Source organism: Leptosomus discolor, chromosome Z, assembly GCF_034619465.1.
Source record: "Leptosomus discolor isolate bLepDis1 chromosome Z, bLepDis1.hap2, whole genome shotgun sequence".
Lineage (NCBI taxonomy): Eukaryota > Metazoa > Chordata > Aves > Leptosomiformes > Leptosomidae > Leptosomus > Leptosomus discolor.
In genome coordinates, this window is record NC_141419.1 from 62,960,569 (window position 1) to 62,979,604 (window position 19,036).

Consider the following 19,036-nt stretch of genomic DNA (forward strand, 5'->3'; position numbering starts at 1 on the left):
TCTAGTGGTCACATCTGTGTACTGTCAATCTTATGGTGCTAACAGGACAAAATTTTACTCTAATTGTACAAGCAAACATTAAATTCTGGCTGCTCTTTCAGAAAAACTAGTACAATATGTAGGTCTATGTAGACAGGTCATGCTTCCCTCTCCCAGTGCCAACTTAGGGACAATAAAAATGAGTTGAAGACTACTGGCTTATTGTCTACTTGACAAATAGCAGATAGTAAACTAAATACACAGACTTCGTCAATAACAGAAATTCTTCCTTAGCTTTATAATGAAAATGAAAATACATTTTTAAAGCTGTTACGGTTAGTGTTAAACAATTCCTCTCTATGAAACAGAGCAGTATTTAGGGGTTGGTTTTTTGCTGGTTTTAGACATGGCAGACATAGATCTAACCTGCATCAAAATAAATAGAATATAACCAATGTCTCCCTTACATATGGATATACTCTACTAGGTGCACAGCATGCATACAGTTCATTAAGCCTGCTTTCAGAAAACCAAGATTTAAAGTCCTGTGATTTGATGATGTGACTGACATGTTTGCATAACTGGAGGAGTCTGGACTTTGCTGAAGAATTACTAGAGTTAATCTGAGTACATATAGGCAGGTTTTGAAGTTACTGAAATCCTATTTTATGTGGTTTGCTAACAAACTAATAACATTTGAGAAATCCTACACTACTTCTGCCTAAGTGTATTCACAAACACATATTTCTTACATTTTCCTTAGTGGCGTCTGATTTCTATTGAACAGGAATAATGCTGAAGAAACGGGCTAGGTTATACAAAAACATGCAAATCTCAGATAAAACACACATTGGTTAGAGAAATATAGGACAAGTTATCTTTTCTTTTAAGGAGACTTTCTCTGGGATTATATAGTGCATCGAATCAACAACACATCTCTGCTCTTCTAAAATGTAATGAAACTGAAAATTGAAGAATGTAGACTCTTACTCCCTTCTAATTACTTCTGCTTGTATCATTTAATCTTGGGTAATTATTTAATCATATCTAAAATGTAAAGAAGTAGAATTTCCATCCATTGTTCTGAAAGCTGATAAACATTAGTTGATTGTCACAGAAGTAAAACAATTGTAAATCATGACTGACAGTGATTTGTTTTGCGTATTAGAAAAAACTGCCACATTGTGATAATGGGAATGTCTCAGACTTCCAAATACAAAACTTCACAAGTCCACCATACAGCCGAGCTATTAAAATTGATTAAAATCTATTATTTAGAATAAATACTTCATACAGGGACGTTATAAGTGAGCTGAGCAGTTGATTGTTACCTTGCACCTTGGTCAGCCATAAATTTAGGCTACATTACAGCACACAGAAAATGTCTGTGCTCAGCATGGCAAAACCATCAGTTGCTGATTGCATCATTCAACAAGGTAACTTTCTAACCTTATATTTCTCAAAAATAGATTGGCAAGTTTTCAGTCGCAGTGTGATTGTACCCAGGTGCTCAGCTGAGTGATCATGAGGGGAGCAAGTTAATCATTGGGGGCAGCAAGGTATTGCAGCCAGGATGCTGGGAGGTACGTGCTGGGATATGATTTATACAGAAGTCAAAGAGAGTGTCAACTGTCTTTCACAGCTGGTAAGTCTACAGTCTAGGCTGGAAAAGAAATGCATTGTCTTTAGAGCAAAGCAAGAAACAGACTGCAGCAGTTAAGCCATGGTCAATTATTATTTCTCCTTTATAGCTTTTTTAACTGAAGGTAAAATTTAGTGGATGCAATGAATGGTTGGTTTATTTGCTTGTTTTTAAGATCATCTGTCTTTTCTTGTCTGTTCTATGTTTTTTCATATACTAAAGAAAAATCGTAACTCAGATTTCCCTGCTCTTGACAAAATACAAAACATTTGGTTTAGTTAAAATTTTTTATTAAAAGTTTTCTATAAAATATGCAAAAATATTTGACTGAGTTGGAGTGGATTTTTACCCTGAATGTCATTACAGGAAAAAACAGTGCCTTGATCAGCCATATTTGAACCAGTCTGTTTTTTGCAGTCTGTTTTGTTCGAAAAAGACCACAGCTTATGCCAGCCCTGTTAGTGATACAGAGGAAAGATCTGGAAAAACGTTACACAGAGAATAAGCTTTAGATGGCAGAGGAAGGAGGACTCAGCAACAAAAACATGATTAGTGTCTCTCTCAAAAGAAAACAGTAATGGTGGGGAATGTAGTTTTCTAGAAGTTGTATCTAGTTTGGGAACCAGCTGTGATTTAATGGCTTGTTCTGATAAAGGAAGCTTACCTATTTCTGGGCCTGCTCTGCTCTGCAGTAAAATAGAGAAGAGGTCCTCTACTCTTGCTCCCTACCCTTTCCAGTGGTGCAACAGTAATTACTCTTAAAGAGCAACTCACATACATACCCTGCAGTAGAGGGGAGTTAAAGTTCTTTGCAGCACCTGTTACCTGCTGAGGGTTTATAGAAGGCCCGTGGTAGTATTTTTAGTGGCAATTTGAATTAGTAGTGTGTGTCTGCAGTTGCACAAATCAGTGTAACACCCACATTTTGCTCAGGATTTTTCATTATATATATGTTAAATACATGTATTGTCATCCTAAAATTACATATTGTAATATACAATACCTGTACGTGTGCGTGTGTGTATGTTTGTAAAATCTGTATTTCTAGCCCTTGTGGTTGTAAATATGAACCAATAATAACCAATGCATGGATTAAGATCTATCTTCAGAAATTAAATCACGGCTGTCTCCCAGTGTTTGTTTCACTGATTTTGATTTTCTGTTGTTGATCCTGGGTTTTGTTTGTTTTTATGAACATTGACTATTGGGCAAGCCAGAAAATTTATGTCAGCACAGGTTGTCGTGATAGGTTTGTTCTCAGTATCAAAGGATTTGCAAATGCAAAACTGTGCAAAACAGAAAAATAGGTAGAATAGGATGTTGCTGTTATTTATATACTTGTGACTAATGTTTAAATACTTAGCTCTCATTTCCTTGTTCTGCTCACTGTTTCATCCATATGAATGCTATCTGATCATAGAAAATTGATCAGTTTCTTATTCACAAAAAAAAATTGCACAAACAACTTTACATGGGTGACCTCTGTAAATTTGTGCTCTGTGTGTGCTAGAATCTTAATTTGTTTATAAAAGCCAGATTTTTTTCGTATTTTCATATTGGATTCAATAGAAAATTAAAGTAACATAAGGCTCATTAATAATGTAACTGATAAGAATTTGAATCTGGAAATGTTTGGCATTTAATTTCATACCCAATTTCATGAAAAACCCGTATTACTAGTGACAGCAGTAAAAACAGAATAATTAGTGGATAACAGCAGACAACCATACATACTGCACTGGAAGAAACATTTGTTCTTACGAGAGATTCTAAATATGGATAATAAATGAAGAGCATTTGTCAGGGTATTTTGCCCTTTCTTTCTTCCTTTCTCCCTTTTCTTACTCTTTCTTCACACACAGGCCCCCTACAATTCTAGAATAACAAGTTCTAGAATAACAAACATACCTCACAAAGGTAGTGAGTTTTGGGGCTTAATAATGACTTACCAAATTTTTAAGAGAAGGAATAATCTACAGCATGCACAGTCTGTACATAGTTATAGGCTATGTAATATCTCTTATTACAGTCACCCTGCCTCAGGTGCTTGAGATGTGTAGGACCAACTCTCCGCTCTGTTGCAATGGTTTTATGCTAATGCACAGCATCAGACCTCATTTGAATGATTATCAGCTTCTTGTGGCACAGTAATGCATCTTTCAACAATTGCATTCAGAATCATTCCCTCTTACTCTTTTTTTCTTAATTTCTGAGTATAGGATGGACATAAATTTCTCTTGTTGCTCTTCCTCCCCTTAGGAGTTTGTTAGAGGTACTAAGTTGTGTTCTAGTTACTGTTATCTGCTCACCTTTCATGGCATCAAACAGAAAGGAGAAGCCACAGTTGCATCTGTGAGATTTGCTTCTTGGGACCTTGATGCACGAATGCAGCAAATCGTACTACACTAGGTCAGGTTTCTGTCCATCAAGCTGCATGAACTATCCCTTCATCAGAATGGGTGACAGGACAGAATATTTATCTGCATCTCAGCCACTTCTGTGGCCCAAATGTGTATAAGCATAGACCCTCATTTTCATGCTTTTGAATGAATACACCAGCCTGTGAGCTGAGATGGCTGTAAGGAACAGGCAAATTTTTGTTATGTATAATAGCATCATCAGGCAGGGGGTTGGGACAGGCATCAGTCCCAGCAGCCTGCAGCAGCATCCATCTGCCAGGAACCTCAGGGTGTGTACAGCTAGGACAGCCTTGTGTCAGGGTGCTGCAGCAGGCTTTCTCCCTGTTCCTTATTTTTTGGGGGGGATTTTTTTTTAACTGTATTTTTTATTGTATTGTGTTGTAGCCTCAGGGTGAGACTGCTTATCGAATTTCATCCAGAGGAAAATTCTTCTTATGAATTTGTTTATTAATTGTTTCCTGAGTGAATTTTCTGCTGGATTGGCCAGATACAGACTTGCTGTTGATGGATCAGGTACCAGACAACTGGCCATGCATGCAGCTGGGATCAGAGGCAGGAGCACTCACTTTCAGATCAGTTCAGCCATAATGTGAAAAAAATGCAGTCCTAGTCCCTTTACAATGTGGTCTCCAGACAACTTTGGTCCATATAAAGTGCTACCACTTCCATCCTGACCATCTTGAATGATACCGCTCCTAGCTGCTCACTCCATCCCTCGCTTCCACTGCCACAAGCACCTTTGCTTTTCTGATCCTTCAGTGAGCCATTTCAGGGCAGTAAACCAGTAGGAGAATATTTGTATTTTTTACAGTATCCCTCTGGTGATAAAAGAGATATTAGACATTTGGTAGATCTACATTATCCATGAATCAGGACAATCTTATCTCTTTCGCGGTACATGACGAGAGAACAGACATAAGTCCATCTGTCCAAAGTCCTATCTGTACAAGTAGCGCTTTTCCTGAATACAGTCTTGTTAAGCATCTGGAGGAGTTTCCTTCCTCAGGTTCAAAAAATGCCTGCTATAATGGATGTTAACCAGGATTTAAAAGAGAAGGATTCTGCTTATGTGCCATTTCTTTCTCTAACCCCTCAGTATTTCTTCATTATAATTTTTCAGTGTCTTAAGGATTTTTGTGATTTGTTTCCTTTTTCTTTTTTTCCTTTTTTTTTTTTTTTCCATTTTACAGTTATTTCTCCTTTTTTATCTCTTGTGCTTCAGTTGCGATTGAGCTCAGAGCTTGGCCAGGACATACTGAATGACTGCCTCGCAATCCAGCCCCTCCAGCCAGCCCTGTCATTGGATGATGCTGCAGATAATACCATGGGACACTCCCCAGGTCCTGCTCACAATACTTACCCAGGTATAGAAAAAGATAGATAAACAGCCTGATGTATTATTGCTCACTTAAGATTAGGGATGATTTTGCAGAGTAGGATGTACTTTGAAATCCATGTCTATCTCATGAGAAGGGTAGAATCTGCAAAGTAATAGAAAAAGGTTGATTTTGAACAGATTTTACAAGGTTTTTGAACGTAGGCAGGACAAATCATATTTTATCCATGAAAAGACCTACTGCAATGAATAATTTTGCTCTACAGGTATTTGACTTCTGCTAGTGCTTCACTTCTACCATTCCTTGTAGACATCTTGAATTCATTCAGGTTCATTTAAAATCGAGAGTATTTTTCCTCTTCCTCATTCATGGATTGCATATCAATTTTTGGTAGACCTACATGAATGAATTTAAATGCTGCATTATGAGCTCTCTTATTATGACTATAAATGTGCCAGTAAACACATTTATGCTATAAATGTGATGAACTTACTTTATTGTTTCAGTTAAGTGTCTGATATTTTCATCTTAAAATACCTAACACTGTCATGCCTGGCAAAATGTACAATTGCTCACATTTCAGCTAAATTTGAAATACTTGATAAGTTACGAGTGACAATACATCTCAAAGCTCTAGATAACGATAGGCAGGATGTTACCATTTTTTAATGCAGTATTTTAGTAGTTGTAAAGTCATCTGTTTTTAACTTTCAGGCAGAAGAGAATCATAGAATCACAGAATGGTTTGGGTTGGAAGCCACCTTAAAGACCATCTAGTTCCAACCGCCCCTGCCATGGGCAGGGACACCTTCCACCAGACCAGGTTGCTCCAAGCCCCATCCAGCCTGGCCTTGAACACTGCCAGGGAGGGGGCAGCCACAGCTTCTCTGGGCAACTCGTTCCAATGTCCCACCACCCGTGCAGTGAAGAACTTCTTCCTAATATCTAATCTAAATCTCCCCTCTTTCAATCTGAAACCATTGCCCCTCGTCCTGTCACTAAACTCGCAGATCAAGAGTCCCTCCCCACCTTTCCTGTAGGCCTCCTTGAAGTATTGAAAGGCCATTCTCAGCCTGTCCTCATGCATTACATCTTCTAGCAGTTTAACTTTTAATTGATAACCAGATGTAGGAAGTGAAAGAATTGGCTGAATATTATGTGCAGTGCTGAAAATGACATTATATGGCCACATCTACAAGTGGTTTTATTTTATTGAGAAGCTTGTTCTGTTAATTAAGAGTCTATTAATTAAGTGGCTATTAATTCTATTACATGTTTTTGTCAAGGCTGTTGTGAGCTACACAGTAGTTGGTGAAGACGTAGGTTTATGTGACAAAAATCAGTCAATTTAAAGCTATGATTGACTGTATCCTAATTTATAAAATAGTTGGGATTACTCGTATGCTGTTAACTTTTATATGCTTTAATCTGAGTATAGGCTGAGTGTGGCACCTGTTATTTGAAAGCTAAAGGAAATTTCAGATTTTCAAGACCTGATTTTGACCAGGATACCGCTAGTGAAATGGTGTTAGTTACAGTTGCTTATTTGGTATTGTACTTTGAGAGGGAGTTGGATAGTGAGGAACATTGAGATTAAAAGAATTATTTACTGGTATTACCCAGTGTAATGCACAAAACTGAGAGAGAATAAAGGTTTCAGCTTTTCCTTTTCCTTTCAAGTCCCTAGTTAGGATGGAATCTAGGTGGGGATAGTGTGTCAGTTGAGCTGAGACCAGGTTTTCAGAAATTAAGGACATTCTCACAGGAGATTTCCACTGGAATCTGTGTAGCACTCAGCTCTTCATGTTTACATGTCAAGCTTTGTCTGCTGGGTCAATCCAAACCTAGGCTGACAGCAGCCTGAACAAACTGCTGCCCCATGACTTGTCAGGATCCTAAGCCAAGTAAAGCTGTTGTCTTCAACCAGCCCTTAGCTGGCAATTGTCTGCAGTCATGATGTCATCATAGCTTCTGAGGCTGTGGCGTTACTTTTTGTCATCTCATTCATGCCTTGTCTTTCAATACTTGGTTTACAGTGCTACTAACTATGGACATTCCTTGATACAATAGTTCATTTTGCGTTTTTCTTGCTTGGCTCTGCTTCCTGTTGCACAGCAATTTTTATAGTATTAATCAATATACTTTTATCAACATTAATTTCTGTAAGTAATAAACTCCCTTCACTTACATGTGTTCACAACTATGTATAACTTGGCAAATTTCTTGTAGTTCTATTTGCTTGTGTTGTTTCACATCAATTAACTGAGAGTATTGTCAGGTATAGATGAATCTGTGTCACTTCATTTTGACAGTGACCCAATCCAGTTGAAATTAGTTGTTTCATTAACTGCTCATCAGGGCTGCTACATAATAATATACTATGTGAATAAGTGAGGTAACCCCAACAGGGAGGGAATTTACTGAAATGACAACATGAAAATTATTCAAGCCCCAAGGATAGAAAAGTAAAACGTATGAAAACTTAAGTGTCCTGCCTTAGAAAAGCTACCCTTCAAACTTCTCTGAATACAACATTTTTCTAAATATAAAGAAAACTTTGAGACTTTTCTGAAAAATAAAATATGTAACTTCTACTGGGAACTCTTAGAGACAGCGTTTTAGCTGAAATGTGTCTGTGCTATTGTTCAAGTAGAAAGAGGAACAGATTTCCATTCTTCCAATGCTGTTAAATCAAACTTTTCTAATTGAAGGCTTCTTATTATTTATGCACATTTAATGCAAAAGTAGGTTTTTTCCTTTCCTAATAGATTTACAGAATAAATGTTTGAAAGGAAACTATTAGAACTTGTAAGAGAGAACAAAAGTAGATGTATTGGTGCTAGTCCATTTCCAATTACCAAAGTACAACAATGCCTGTAATGATCACCATTTCTCTGTACTGTTAAAGTACAGAATCTGCAAACACAGATGTATTTAAACGAAATACAACAATAATCTTTTTTATTACATATCTATTACCTAATGTTAAGACTGCATAAATGTTTTTTTCTTATTTTGTGACTTTATAAAAGAACTCTGCACTGAGTATAATCATATTAATACAGTGAGGTAACATGACAGATCCTCTGCTTAAAACTAACACAAAATTATAGGTCTAAAGTTAAGCAAGCATACATACTCTTCTAGGGCTAAGCATAGTGATATTTTGTAAAACAGAAATTCAAAGTTTGTCTCTACTGAAGGGCAAAATTTCTGGTAGCATCTAGGTTTTAATTTGTAAAAATACATAGGCTTTTGGGTTTATTCAGTTCATGGAATGAAGATGTGAGCAATTCATAATAAGAACATATGAATGATATTTTTTCTACCATGAAATCATATCAACTTACTTTGTATAGTGCAAGCTAGAATCCATAAGGCTGCAAGAATCATAAAGAATGCAATACCAAAAAAAAATTATTTTTGTTTTCTGTTTGGTTAAAACTTGACCATTTAATATTTAAGAATAAACCAGAATGTGTCATTCATTTATAAAGAGATACTGAATATCAACTCTGCTCTGCTCCAGAGCAAGCAAACAGTGGTACTAAAGCTTGTCAAGTGTATGATTTTCTTTGCAAGTTGGAAATTAAAAATTGCATCAGGAAAGTTACAGAAGGTTTTGCAATTCTAAGTGTATTTTAAGTAATGTCTTATGCTCCAGTACTGTGAAACTTTGACCAAACTACTTTTATGCCTGTAGTTTAAGATGTGCTTTACTTAAGTAACATTTTTCCTTGTGTGGTTTGGGTTTTTTTTCCAATGAAATAGTACTGAGCTAGATGCTTTACACACACAATAAGACAGAAAAGAGTTTCTGTCTAAGATATTGTTAGGGCAGTAGGTAGATACAACAGGCAGGCAGAGGATAGAGGACTTGTACAGTAAAAATGGAAGAATTTTATTAAAGCAATTGTCCCAGTGAGTGAGCTCCCTAATCGTTAAGCACCATGGGCAGTGTGGGAGGTGCCTGAGGAAAAAGCAGTCTGTTTGTTAAAGCTGACAGCCTTGGGAAGTAGTTACAGCTTGTTACTGGAAGAAAAAAAGAATGAGGAGGAAGAACTGAGATATGAATGGCTATTGCAGTGAAAAACAGAGTTGCATTTGATGTATAGGGAATGGATGCAAAATAGGCGGTGATGTAGGGTAACCAGCAATTAAAAGGATCTCTATTGTCACCTTTTTGGCTGAATTTAAGTATGGCAAACATATCCAGAACTCCTGATAAATGTGATGTATTACCAGGTAGTACACACATTACAGGGGGCTGAAAAGTGTTAATATTATTACCTTACCTGTTTTAAGGAGGATAGTTTATTTCCCTTCAGACTTGTCCTTTTATTCACCAGTTTTATTTCTGAGTTTATAATTTCTGTTTTGAGACAGCTTAATGGTTCTCCAAAAATCGGTGTAATTGTTGGGTTCACCTTGTGAAAAAGAAAACATTTACTGAGGAATTGGTACAAACATTGTAAGCAACAAGGCAACTACACCCTTTAGAGTTCATTTCTTTCTGAAGAGACAGAACTTCAGAAACTGCAATCCACTAAGAGAGAAGAATCTGTCTTGAAAGGCAGGGATGTGATGTAAAGATGCCATGGTGGGAACAACTTTAAATCCCAATCCAGACCCCATTTTATTGCTTCGGGTATTTTTTTAACCTCAGAAACTACAGGAGTTTCCAGGATGTCCATCTCTCTCAACTAATAATCCGTTCAGCTGCTCATCAAAGAATGTTAAAAAATTAGAACCACACATCTTTTCTTATTTCTATTATAGGCTGCTTTGGGTATATCTTGGGTAGCAATTGGGAGGCTTTTAGCAAGCACTGTCTTACCATTTTTATCAGAGGCCTACAATTACCTGTAAACTGTTTTTACTCTGACTCAGCCGGTAATTCTCCAATGACTTTCTTAATATTCCTCTCCTGTTTTCTGAGCTATGGAGTAGAGGAAGATATTCTTAGTAGATGGTATGGTGTCAGGACAATTTTTACTTGTGGAAGATCTTTACCACAAAGCTACTTTATGTTCTAAGTATTTAGATTCCTAAATATTTGAGGTAAGGGATCTCAAAAGACAGAGATTGATTGAACAGGTCTCCAAATAATAAGACTGGAATGCTGTACAAAGTGCTTTCCTAGACTTGTTTTCTTCTTTTATCCAAATATCTTGAATGGGTAGAGTTTATAAACTCTCCACCTTTCTAAGTGCCTCCAGTACTTGGATGCCTGCAGAGCATCTGAAGAGGATAGAGAGACCATCAATGCAGATGGTCCATGCAATAGACCCACTTTGGAGACAGGCTTATTATCTTTATAACAAGACTTTGACTTCTGCTCTGCTTCTTAATGCATGATGGCTTCTTAAGTTCCATGCTCACTGGAGTCTTCAGATTTGCAGATGAACTGGGCAGGATCAAGACAACACAGGCAGCATGCTTTACATTTGTTGGTCTTACCACTTAGAGCTCAACACAGCGTATGCCCACATATTCCTGGCCACAAAATCCTGTAGGGAAGTATGGGCTCTCTTCAGGAGCTGAGAGGGAAGAATATATAGAGGTGATGTTCCAAAGAGCAAAAAGCATTTCAGATTTTTCTTTCTGTGCACTAGTAAATCGTGTGTTCACGAGGACCACATAAATATTCCTTATAGAAATGGAAGGTTAGATATAGTAATTAGAAAAATTACTCTTGCAAATGTATGTATGCAATTTTAATTGACTCAGCTCTAAAATGAAACCTTCACACTGTCTTACTTTATATGGAAAGAATTCTCAGCCCTACTCTGAATTCATGCTGGCAGTGGTAAGAAGAGAGGTATTTTAGGGGCAGAAATAGATTGACAGAGTGCTGATGTGACAGTATTAATCCAAGATAGTGTATTATACCATTGTTGGTAATTTGTAAAGGGGAAGGTGATTGTTCTGCATTTAAAAAAATGTTCCATGAAATTACAGATTTCTGACTCCATTAAAAAATAATTTTTTTTTTTTTTTGGGGGGGGGATTCTGTAACTTTTGAATTGATACTTTCCTGTCTTTTTTTTTTAAAGGAATGTTATTCAAAGTAAATTTTTCTCTCTTCCAGACACCTAATTGTTCCTATGCATTATGAGAATGTATGTGAATTTAGTTTCTCATAGATAAGCCTTTGCAGAGATATTGTCGTGGAAAATTCTTACATGTTGATAAACTGAATAGTATATGAGACTCCAGAAAAGAAAACATGTGTCCTCCCTCTCTGTGGCTGAAACTTTGTGGGTGTAACCCCATCCGAGGTTCATATTCAGGACTAACAGATTATATACATTTTGTAAAATGTGGTGTAGCTTGGGCTTTTTAAGGGGCGCAGAGCAACAGCATCAACAATTCTTTTTTTGGTTTGGTTTTGTTTTGGTTTTTTGTTTGGGTTTTTTTCAAAATATTCAAATCTTTTAAAAATTACTTTAAGTGTGTTAGTTTATCTTGTATTGATAGAGAGAAAAGCCTTGCTGTAGGAAGCCTTTTTCTTAATCAATACTTACACTTAATTCTGCATCTTCCTGTGTGGACCTGCCTGGTGGTGACATATTGGAGTCAGTGAGCATGCCTGCAGCCATGAACATTTGTTCAGTTTCATACCATTCAAATCAGGTGTTTAATGGGATCAGGCACTGAAAATAGATTTCTTTTTCTCGATATTTCCTGCCACCACTTTGGGCAAGGAACTGACATTTAACACCCAGACCACTAGAAAATCTTGCCACACACACACAGCTCCCAAGAAGAAGTGGTCAAATTATCTGCCATTTTCTTAAATAGTGTCCAAAGTTTTCTGTCAGTCTCTCAAGACTGGCTTTACTGGGGAAATGACCTGTCACTGGCAATATTTGTTGACTGCCATAAGTCTGTAGACTGCCAATGGCTGACAGTGTTTCCCTTCAACTGCTACTTATAAGATTCAGGTAGTAGCTTGGACCAATGTCATGGCAATTCCACAGGGAAGCAGCTGCCAGCATTGTGATTTCACTTCATTGGGTGCCCACAGAGGTGCTTTTGTCAGTGCAGTACCTCTGTGCAGCACAAAGCTATGCTGCCAAAAGACGTGTTATGCTGCCTGTGGGTGTTATATGGTCACCCACACCATCATTGGTGGTGCTGCTCTTGGAGGCTTCATTACAAGGCACTGTGGAAACCCAGGTACGCTATTCTGTCATGCCGTGATCATTTAACATACACTATGTACAGGAATGTGTTTTTTGCAGCTAGTAGTATGCTTTTTCTTCCTTAAATATCTTCCCTGCCCCTCTAGTCCCTGACATAGTTAGCTCTTACTTTACACTGTGTACTGTCTCTTCCTCAGAAACAGAAAAAAAAGTACAGAGAAATTGCCATGAAACCTAGCAAAAAAGGTGCTACAGTAGCAGATACTGCTATGATGGTGAATATTGCAGTGGGCTTTATGTAGTTCGGAGAAAGGATAGATGGTTGCCCATGCCTGGCTGCCGATAACCTTTTCCCAGCGACAGTCACTAGGTGTTGGCCAGTGCTGTGGCAACCTGTGCTACCCCTGTGGCCTCGAACAGCTAGAAGTGTGCAAGCACAACTTAGCAAATACTTGCCTGAAATCCTTATCATGTTTGTGTCAGAAAACAGCTATGACAGGGAAGAACAACTCTTGATACCTTATGATGGAAACCCAATTGTGGTCCAGTCTTTTTACTCCTGATCAACCACAGCCTTGAAGTAACTTGTTTTAAACTCAAAATTCACAGTGCTTGGAAACAAAGTAATTGTATTTTCTTACACATTTTAATGGTTTTCTCTTGGAAAAATACAAGTTACCCTATTTTTGCAAGGAATAATGTAAATAGTCTCTGTTTTTATTTAGATAATCAGGGTTTTCTTTTGCAATGTACTGCTTTGTTAAATATTCTCTCTGCTTATTCTGCCAGAATGCGCGTTTGGTTGTTTTTCAGTATTTTCTTCTACACTGCACGTAAGCATAAAATAATAAATTCAAAATCTCATTCCTTTGTTTTCCACTCTGCATTTATCTTGATGCTAGTCTGAGACATGGGTGTGGCAAGAGTGATTTTATGGGTGTATGAGCAAAATGAAAAACAATAAAAGCTACCTTTCCCTGTCTTAGAGAGGTTCTTTCTCAGTCTTAATGACTTACTCTGCTGGCTTAAGTCATGTCTCATCTCCTGTGGGATATGCATCCTTTGTACCTTTCTTAACATTTGGGATGCCTTCTATCAGATATGTGTTGTCACTTGGGTTGTGATTAGGAGCCTTTGGTCCATATAAAAATTAGCAATCAGTAGAGGCTAGGGCCATGGGCAGCCACAGACATTTTTGTTGGTCCTCCTGGCCATGTGGTAGGGCAGTCTCCACTCCTCCAGCTTTTCCCACCAGTGTGGCTCATGCCAACTTTCCCTAAACTAAAGGGTTTTATTTACAGAGTGGTTTCCTATCTGTCATCTTGCACTGTCTGTCATCTCCACCAGCTGAAACATGTCCAGGACTGCTCTTTAATGAGGCTACAGCATCATTAAACTCTTGAATCTTTCCTTAACTCTGCCTTAGCCTGGTGAATATCTAGTGTGTCACAAAGGCTGGATTGTGAGAATGAATAGAAGCTTTCCAGAAATGGACTGAGGACTCAGGAGATGAAGTGAGATCGCCCTTTTGATCTTGGGTAGCAACATTCGAAATTGTGACCTGTGAAATCATTTTCTCAAAGATGGATTCATGGTGGGGTTACTCCTAAAGTAGTGTTTCTTCTTCTAGGAATGCAGCATCCATGCAGGTATTTTAGCCTAGAAAGATCTTTTACCAGTGACAATGCCCTTTGGGGAACTGGCTTAGATTCTAGGATTTTACCGATAAATTTTAGTCATTTGCTCCAACATATTCACTAACATAACATAAATTTTATTGGTAGAATTTTATTCTGTAAACTAGGCTTAAACAATACTTTTTTATAAGGAGACTGGAAGATATGACAGCCAAACAGTGAGAGATCATTTTCATGTTGTAGACAGCCTATCTGATTTGTTCTCAGGGTTCATAAAATATTTGAGAGCATGTATTTGGCTACCATTCAACATTGACATAAGCTACCTGACACAGATGTCAGTAAAAATAATTGAGTAACTGGATTTTCAGAGGGATTTGGTAATCAGTGTCTTACCTTCTGTCTGGCTGATTTAAAGAACTTCTGAAAATGAGGTTACAGGATTTGGGGTCAGCGAATTAGGGCCTTCAGAGGGAGTCCTGAATTGCTTTTTGTTTAATTTTCCAGAATCTTTCCTTATTTCGAATGTGTGGAAGAGCACCCTCATAGAAAATTATGAAACTGCTAATGCTAGTTTAAAAATTTTTTATGCGTTTCTGAGGAGTGTGGGGGCAGCAATAGCATTATTTGAGTTTGGTTGACCATTTGAGTTTGAGTTGACCTCTTCAAGAAATTTGGGATTTTTACAGCTGAGGGGAAAATGTAGAAAGTATTTCACTATTTACAAAGCTGTGCTTTCTGTTCACTAGCTCTAAATATAACTATCTTAGGAAGAATTTAACACCTCTTCTACAACAAGAAGCTGTAGAAGATTTGCAGCCCCATTCAGACAAAATTCCCAAGACAAGAGGTACAGCTATGTTGTGCCTGTTGTGAAAGTGTCAACTGGGAGCAGCAAAGATTATTTAGTTATTTCTTATGTGGGTTTTTATCTTCTTTTTGGACAGAAAACAACACTTGAGATAGTCCGTTAGTTGCTAAGAATTGGTACTACAGCTTTAGGGGAGGTGTTACCTGTTAGTATTTGGTCAGTTATCAATGCCATCACTTGCCTGATGAGGGTTATTTCTCTCCTTTTGCTTTCAGCTGCCATGTTCCCCAGCACACAGACAAGTCGAAGTGGAGCAGCAGCTGGGGCAGTGTCCTTGCCCCACCCCAGCAGCCACCCCTCCCCTGGACATAATGTACAGGGTAGTCCTCTCCATCCTCCCCCCCAGTTACCTCTTCTCTCATCTGTGGACTCAGAGAGGTAAGAACAGCCCCTGCTTTTCCCACACTTGGCCTGGGGCAGGACTGCCTTCAGAGCTGCCAGGATGGGTGGAAAATGTGCAGAAGGTTGCTGGTGACAGCCCCTGGGTAACCCCCAGGTATGGGTTTACCAGGGGAAGGATAGGTGAAAGGGACTCTGTTCTCTCAGTCTGAGCAGGGAGGCTTTCCATCCATCTCCATTTCAGGGACTTTCTCCAAACCCCTCTTGATCTCCACCAATGGCTTGAGCAAGGAAAGTTATACTGTCTGGGACACTAAACTTCAGAGGAGCCCAGCCATATCTTACAGAATGGTCACCCTGAGATTCGTGTTTCTGTTTACTTGTGGTAGGAGAGTCATATTCTGTCAATATTCTCTCAATACTAAGTAATTCTGCAGGTACTTGGCCTTTTTTTTTCTTGGCATTTTATTAAGATGAATAGATAATGAAAGAATTTTTAATTCACTGGGTTAAAAGCTTGATTTACAGTCACAATTTATTTTATGCTAGCTAGTTACAAACCCCTTGACCTTTGCTGTTTCGATGATTTTAGATATTTTGGTGATGTGAAAGTAGATTGCTTGGAAGTGGTTTAATTTTCATGTTTAGACATTCCCTAAATTATTTTCAGCAATCTTTCAAATTGTTTGTACAGTGTATGGTATTATAGATTTCCACTTAGTTCATTGAACCAGAAGTCTACCAGATTGCAAGACTGCAAATAGGTTTTCAGTGGAAAAGTCAGGAAGATGCACCATCACACAAAATAGTGAATTCTTACTATATGTATATGCATAATTAAACATTTTGTTAATTTCCCTATTTTTCAGTGCTCTAAATTATAAACTCCTGTATTTCATTAATGTATTTCAAAGTGTTTGATTTTCTTGAGTGACAGAAATACCAGTAATTTGGAGAACACAAAGTGTCCAATTATAAGCCTGAAAAGAACATTTAGTAGATTTCAGTTACTGATAAATGAGCATAATTTCTTTGGAGGAAAGCAGTACTCACTCTACCTTGTATCAGGAAGGTGGAAGAACATGATGGCTCAGGGAATTGACAACAAGTGAAAGTACTTCTTGATTTCAGACTGCATGTGTGAATTCAGCCAGTTCTGGAGCCACTGGAAGCTATTGAGCTTTTTCTGCACCTATTTCATGATCATTTGAGCTCATCCAGTGGTTCAGTCCTTGCTCCCCAATCCTGGCCACACGGTGCTGACCTTTTTCCCTTGCCTTGGCTCTGACCTTCTGTGCAAACTCTGGAGCTGCCCATGCTCTCTTGCCTGACTCAGAGGCCTTTCCTTCCCAGTAAAGTTTTCTCTCCAGTGTGTGAACTGTCCAATGTCCATACCCAACCATTGCCAGAGTACAAGGTGACAGATCAATAGTTATTACAAGTATAAATTTAATGATGACAGACAGTGATCTTCTCATTAGTCCATTTCTGAGGCAGTTACTGATGTAGGACCATAGCAGATGCATTTGGAGTATGACTTAACTCGTTAAGTCCTTGAATGCATTACAGACCTCCAGATACTACAGTGCTCTACAGGATAACAATCATAAAAAGCTAGTGTGATACACTCTTTCTCGTACATCAACTGTATACATTCTGTCTAAAAAGGCTTTAAGTGCTAATTCCCATGTGTGGAGCTACTTGGATTAAAAAAAAAGGTGTCAGTATCTTCATTTAACAATGACAAATATCAATTTAAATTCAGAAAAGAAAAAAAAGTACTAAAGCAGTGTTGGTTTGATTACAGAACACATAGTTCAAATTAAGTGAAATGTTCAAAAGAAAACCAATGCAGAATCTGCAACTTGAATCTAATATAGTCCCCTCACCTCTGGCGCCTGTGAGTAGGCTGTCATTTACATCACTTCATGGGTGTAATGATAGCTGTGAAAATGTGAACTGAACAAACCAACACTTCAGTATACAAAGTGCCAGAGATAGTGTCTTTGAAAGGTGTGAATCACCCTGTTTATCCCGATCTTATCACTGAGAGGACTGCAGGATTTGGGGTTGCAAGCAGGGGATTTGTTCCCCCAAACTGTGTGGTTCGTGATGCGCTGTGTGTGCCTGGGGGCATTCCAGAGCTGCTAGGACTGGCTGACCAACACTCGCCCCTGCGGTAGCCTGCATTGGTTGGACTGAAGCCAATCTAAGCTGGCCTGGTTGCTTTGGCGACTCTAGGGGCAAGTCATGTGCCCCTTCAGACAGCAGACCCATGTTTGTGAGTGACAGAAGCAGAAGGAAATAAGCACTTTCCCTATATCTCCAGGTACCGTGGAGTAGAGAAATAACTAGAGGGCTTCTTTTGCATCTTTCTCCACCTAGGTGATGGGAGGGAGAGTGTGGATTTGATTAAGCCTTATTAGTGTGAGAAACTGAACCAAACATGGGACACATCTTAGACTGCTTGCATTCTGTGTACGAAACTCGATGTACAGAGTGCAAGTCAGATAGAGAGTTTGGATCCAAGAAGCAACTTCATTTATCAAAGGAGAGAGCATACATAATAAAAATGCAGATTTACATTTTGTTTGTTCCAACTCTTTCATACTAACCTTCAATGCTCCCCTAATATGAAATACTGCAACAGTTCAATGAAAATACCAAATGTTAATAGTACCCAAAAGCATATGTGTAAAAGGGAGTATGTACTTGGCTTCCTTTTCACTTGTTTTTGTAATAAAAGAAGACATGGGTATTCAAGAAAGTTGAAAAAACAAATTAATTAAAACCCAGGTTAAAAATTTTGGTTTTATATGGCACAGTTAACATGAGGCAGCTCAGTGCACCAAAATTGATGGTGCTAAATGCTTGAAATTGTTTTTTTTTTAATTATTTATTTAATTACCCAACATATACGTTTTGCTTTTTAAAGCTTGCTTTGTGCAAGAAGTAACCTGTTAACCAATGTGATACCGGAACAGACTTTTGTCATTTGGACTTGGTGTTCCAGATGATTTTTCGCCTTTGAACCAGAGCTAGTGGTATGTCCCTGAAGCATGACACATCCTGGCTTGACAGGAGTTTCTAGGACTGTGTAAAGCTGGAAAGAAGCACTTAGGGCTGAACTGTTCAGATTAGCGTTACTGTAATGCAATAGTAAGTTCTGCAACAGTGCTTCTTTTTGCTTATTTGAGTATGTGGTTATATTCCTTTTGTGCTTTTGCTCTAAAATAGTAAGTAGCTCCAAGCCAGACTTCCAGAAGCAAAAGCCTCTGAGTAGTTCTAACCAAGGAGTCGAGACATCAGATCTTCACATATTACAAAGCCCTTTGTATGTGGCATACAAGGGGTTGCCTCGAAGAAAGTCTTTAGTTAAAGACCTTAACAGTGTGGTTTTGAAATCAGTACAGTAATTTCTTTTCAGGCATGGAACACTTTGCAGGATTGTCTGCTTAGCACTTTTTTTGTTAGTGATCAAATGACATATATAAATGACAGATGCTAAAGAGTGGACGTGGCAGCAAGTCTAACCCTGAACCCGAACCATAGAATCATAGAACCATAGAAACAATTAGGTTGGAAAGGACCTTTAAAATCATTGAGTCCAATAATTAACCTAGCCCTGCCAAGTCCATGACTAAACCATATCCCTAAGTGCCA

At 38.2% G+C, this 19,036-nt stretch overlaps 1 protein-coding gene across 2 annotated transcripts in view; it reads left to right on the forward strand.

Moving 5' to 3' along the window:
• The window catches only part of GLIS3 (GLIS family zinc finger 3), a 169,381-nt gene that overhangs the window by 133,104 nt on the left and 17,241 nt on the right, over positions 1 to 19,036 (forward strand). Inside the window, exons 6-7 of one of the 2 annotated variants that reach the window (XM_086479968.1) lie at positions 5,264 to 5,405; positions 15,250 to 15,412. In XM_086479968.1, the coding sequence (XP_086336094.1) occupies positions 5,264 to 5,405; positions 15,250 to 15,412 (305 nt within the window). Of the gene's footprint in view, positions 1 to 5,263; positions 5,414 to 15,239; positions 15,413 to 19,036 lie in introns of both variants that reach the window. The other variant, XM_086479967.1, reaches the window with a different exon arrangement.